This window comes from Anarrhichthys ocellatus, unplaced genomic scaffold, assembly GCF_004355925.1.
Source record: "Anarrhichthys ocellatus isolate YVR2014 unplaced genomic scaffold, GSC_Weel_1.0 scaffold12, whole genome shotgun sequence".
In the NCBI taxonomy this organism is placed as follows: Eukaryota; Metazoa; Chordata; class Actinopteri; order Perciformes; family Anarhichadidae; genus Anarrhichthys; species Anarrhichthys ocellatus.
Genome location: NW_022280042.1, coordinates 4,786,702 through 4,790,376, shown reverse-complemented (window position 1 = coordinate 4,790,376; position 3,675 = coordinate 4,786,702). Strand labels below are relative to the sequence as shown.

The 3,675-nt window shown below is 42.5% G+C and overlaps 1 protein-coding gene across 1 annotated transcript in view; it reads right to left on the bottom strand.

Annotated features, from left to right (window-relative positions):
- Window positions 1-362: 362 nt before the first annotated feature.
- LOC116386134 (prospero homeobox protein 1-like) overlaps window positions 363-3,675 on the bottom strand; it is a 26,318-nt gene continuing 23,005 nt past the window's right edge. Inside the window, exon 7 of the mRNA XM_031852138.1 lies at window positions 363-2,596. Within this exon, the coding sequence (XP_031707998.1) occupies window positions 2,411-2,596 (186 nt within the window). The 3' untranslated portion in view covers window positions 363-2,410. The remainder of the gene's footprint in view (window positions 2,597-3,675) is intronic.

Below are 3,675 nucleotides of genomic sequence, written 5' to 3'. Positions count from 1 at the left end.
TGAGTGCTGGCACTTTATCTCATGCTGGTGATGATGGTTGGCATTGTGTGATGCCAGTTAGCATTGGGCGCCAACACACAGAGGTGTGTGTGTGTGTGTGTGTGTGTGTGTGTGTGTGTGTGTGTGTGTGTGTGTGTGTGTGTGTGTGTGTGTGTGTGTGTGTGTGTGTGTGTGTTGGAGAGGTAAGTGGTGTGAGAGGAGGACAGAAATAAAACCTACGAGAAAGGAGGCAAGGAGGAGAGGAGACAGGAGAGGAAAAAAGTTGAGGACGGGGTGAGAGAGGATGAGCAGAGGACATGTAGAGGAGGGAGGATTGGGCAACGGTGCAGACGGGCCTTGTCCCTGTGCCTTTGTGTGTGTGTGAGTGTGAGTGTGAGTCTGCACCTATGTCTTTTTGTGTGGGTGTGTGTGTGTCTGTCCTTGTGTCTTTGTACTGGCTAATCTAGGCGTCAGCAGCTTTTTGAGGCTTTTGTGCTGACAATAATCGCACAACGCTCCTCTTTTCAATTCATCAGCAACAACAACAAGGGATCACATGTCCGCCATGCACAACCCAGAGAGAGGGAGGTAAAGTGGCCATCATGTTGCCTAGTTACTGCTCGGGTTGAAGGTGATTTTCTGTGTGTGGGCAGGTCAACGCTGTCTACACCTCCGCTGAGTCGCACGGCGAACAGAAACGGACAATCACACATTTATTTTTTATTTTTTTTCAAAGAATAATTTATTTCATGTTGCAGTGTGATGGATAAACAATAAGTAAAACCACTGGTCAAATCTGTAGCAAGCATTAATAATAATCATCATCAGAATAACATTAATAGGAATAATTATTTCAATTATAAATAATAACAATATCAGAGTAATTGTTACATCTATACAAGCTACAAATATCAGCATTTTGTCCTATGTCTTTTTTTCTGCTGTTAAAACCTTAAACACTTCACACATGACCCGGCCGCTGCAGCTGCTCCTCTTGGCCCCCCAGAGCAGAGAGGAAAACCAGTTTTTCTACTGAAGGGGGGTTCAAATGGACATTTTGAAGTCTCTGATTTTATGAACTCAATTCTAAGAACGGCTGATTGTACCACCGTTAGTCGACCGTGTGTTTAAAAGTGTTAAAATCCTCAGTCAGTACATGAAAGATTGGTTAGCCCGTCCCAGAATGATCACTGTGTTTGCATCATGTGGGAATGATGTGCAGCACATGAAATTGGAATTAATAGTTTGATTTACAAAACAGTAAATCCACTTTGCAGCAACGCTGAAATCACAAATTTATGTAAATGTGATTTTTAGATTAGATATTCTGAGAAAGATAATGGACAAATGAAGCATCCAACTCAAATTATATAAAACAATTGCCAAACTTGTTATAACAGTAACATGTCATCAGTGCTGTGTCCTGACTTTATCCAGCATCAGGGCTATATATTGAAAATACTGTAAATAATAGTTTCGTTGGACAAGATATAGTTTGTCGTGGACTGGTAGTATCTAGATCTGACGGATTTAAAAAATAATTAAATACGTGTTTTTTTTGTCTTCGATGCTCTGGATGCCTGAATGCAACATGAGCCAAGAGGGGCGGCCAGGGAAGGGTGGGGCAGGGAGAGCCACACAGTCAAAACAAACACCCAGTAAGTCTCAGTACAGGAAGAAGAGGGAGGAGTAAAAAGAGGAGGGGACAAAACAACAACTAAGTTTATTCATGTCCATTTTGTCTGGGTTCAGGTGAGGATTTGGGAATGCTACTGTGCTTTCCTATTCAAGACTTGTGTAAGTGTGTGTTTGTGTGTGCATGTATATCTATGCGAGTGACTGAGGGTTCATAGAAGAGTAAGATTATACAAAGGAGAAAAAATACAGAAACATCACTTTTTTTTCTCAAAAAATGTCCATGTAACTTAAAAACATCCACAATAAAAAGATTTTTTTTATATATTATCTTTATTTTTAGTTCGATCCTCATTCACGGGCTGAGGATTGCTCCATCATCTTCCTCATCTCTACGTTCCTCCAAAGAAGGATGAAGAGCGAGCTTGGACGAGGCGGAGGAGAAAGAGAAGACGGAGGAGCTTTTCTGTAAGTGCAAGGACGTTCAATTCTCACTGTTTTTGCTTTAATTTATAAAAGTCTCACCATTGACTCTGAGCCCTCTGCCTCGTTCAAGAGGGATTTTTTTTTTTTCTTTATAAAACATTTTGAGGGCAGTTTTGTCTTTAAAAGTTGTGCTGACCAAAAACAACAATCAACAAACCTCTAGAAGCCTCCAAGTAGAACCACTTCAAGTCTCTGCATGGCGTTCTGAGCGTCTTTTTTACTGAAGACCAGTCAAAGTCGCGCTCTCTTCCAGTCTTCTCTCGGACCTTGGAGGTTTGTCCTGCTCGCCGTGTTTCCTTCCTCGCCCCAGTCAGTCGTGGAGGAGTTCTTGTAGACAGTTGGGGGATTTGAACACATCAGGGACCTCGCTGTCCAGTTTGCAGATCACCTTGTAGATGGCCTTCTTCCAGGACGGGTCTACGTCCTTTCCAGCCACGATGGCGTTGAAGAATTCACGAAGAGTCACCTGGGAAACCTCCAGAAATCGTTCAGGGACCTGACGGGTGAAAAGGGAAAGGAGGGAAAGAGGAAATCATGAGTTAAATATCCGCTTTGATTGTTGAACTGAAGAGGAACTTCCCTTCAATCACCTTCCTCTTACTTGTCCTGAATTTAAAGCTACAATATCGTATTTATGCAAAAAAAATCTGAACTGTTACTTCTGTATTAGGTTGTGTATGTTTGTGGATTTTAAAGCATCTCATTCCAAAAGCATGCACAGTAATCTGCAGCTATTTATTAACACTTTACACAAGATCCCACAATGAAGCTCGATAAGTACATAAACCTTTGTGGACAGGGGTGTCGACAAAAGTTTTTCCAAAAGGATTTTTAGGCTTTTTCATATGTGTCACAACAAGTCTTCAAATATAGACAGATTGCTTTTAGAAAAGTGATTCTGTGACTGAAACCGATCAAGACTTTGGTTAAGTGTGCCTGTGTTTCAGGTGTCCATACAGTGCATTACTATTCCTGTACCAAGTTCTTTCTCAGCTGTCAACTTCCCCTAAATGTACTTCCCCTTTCTTAAAAGCCCCCTGCTGTGTGTGTGTGTGTGTGTGTGTGAGAGTTTGTGTGTGTGTGTGGGGGGGGGGGGGGGTGTGTCAAGAGTTCCTTATGCACACGCAGGCTCACACATGTAATGACATATGACACACTCAGTCCTTGACAATGGCAGGTGAACAGTTGTCTGTGATCTGTCACTGTGTGTGTGTGTGTGTGTGTGTGTGGGAGTACAGAGTTTAAACAAGAACGAGGGGATTGCAGGGATCCAATTGTCCTTTCCACATGCATGTGTGGGTGGGGGGGATTTTAATGCTGTGTGTTTGACAGCTGAACAATGACACACACACATTTTTTTTATTCTTTTTTCTGCCCTTTCTCCCAGGGGCAAGATCATACAAAGACACTAAACAACCTGTTTGCCCTCTCTCTTTTTTCTTCTTCTTTCTCTTTTTCTTGCAGGCAGGCAGGCAGGCGGCTGACTCTTCCAGATGAGGTGCATGCTCCTATAAACCCCAACAAACTCTCTCTCTCACACACACACACACACACACACACACACACACACACACA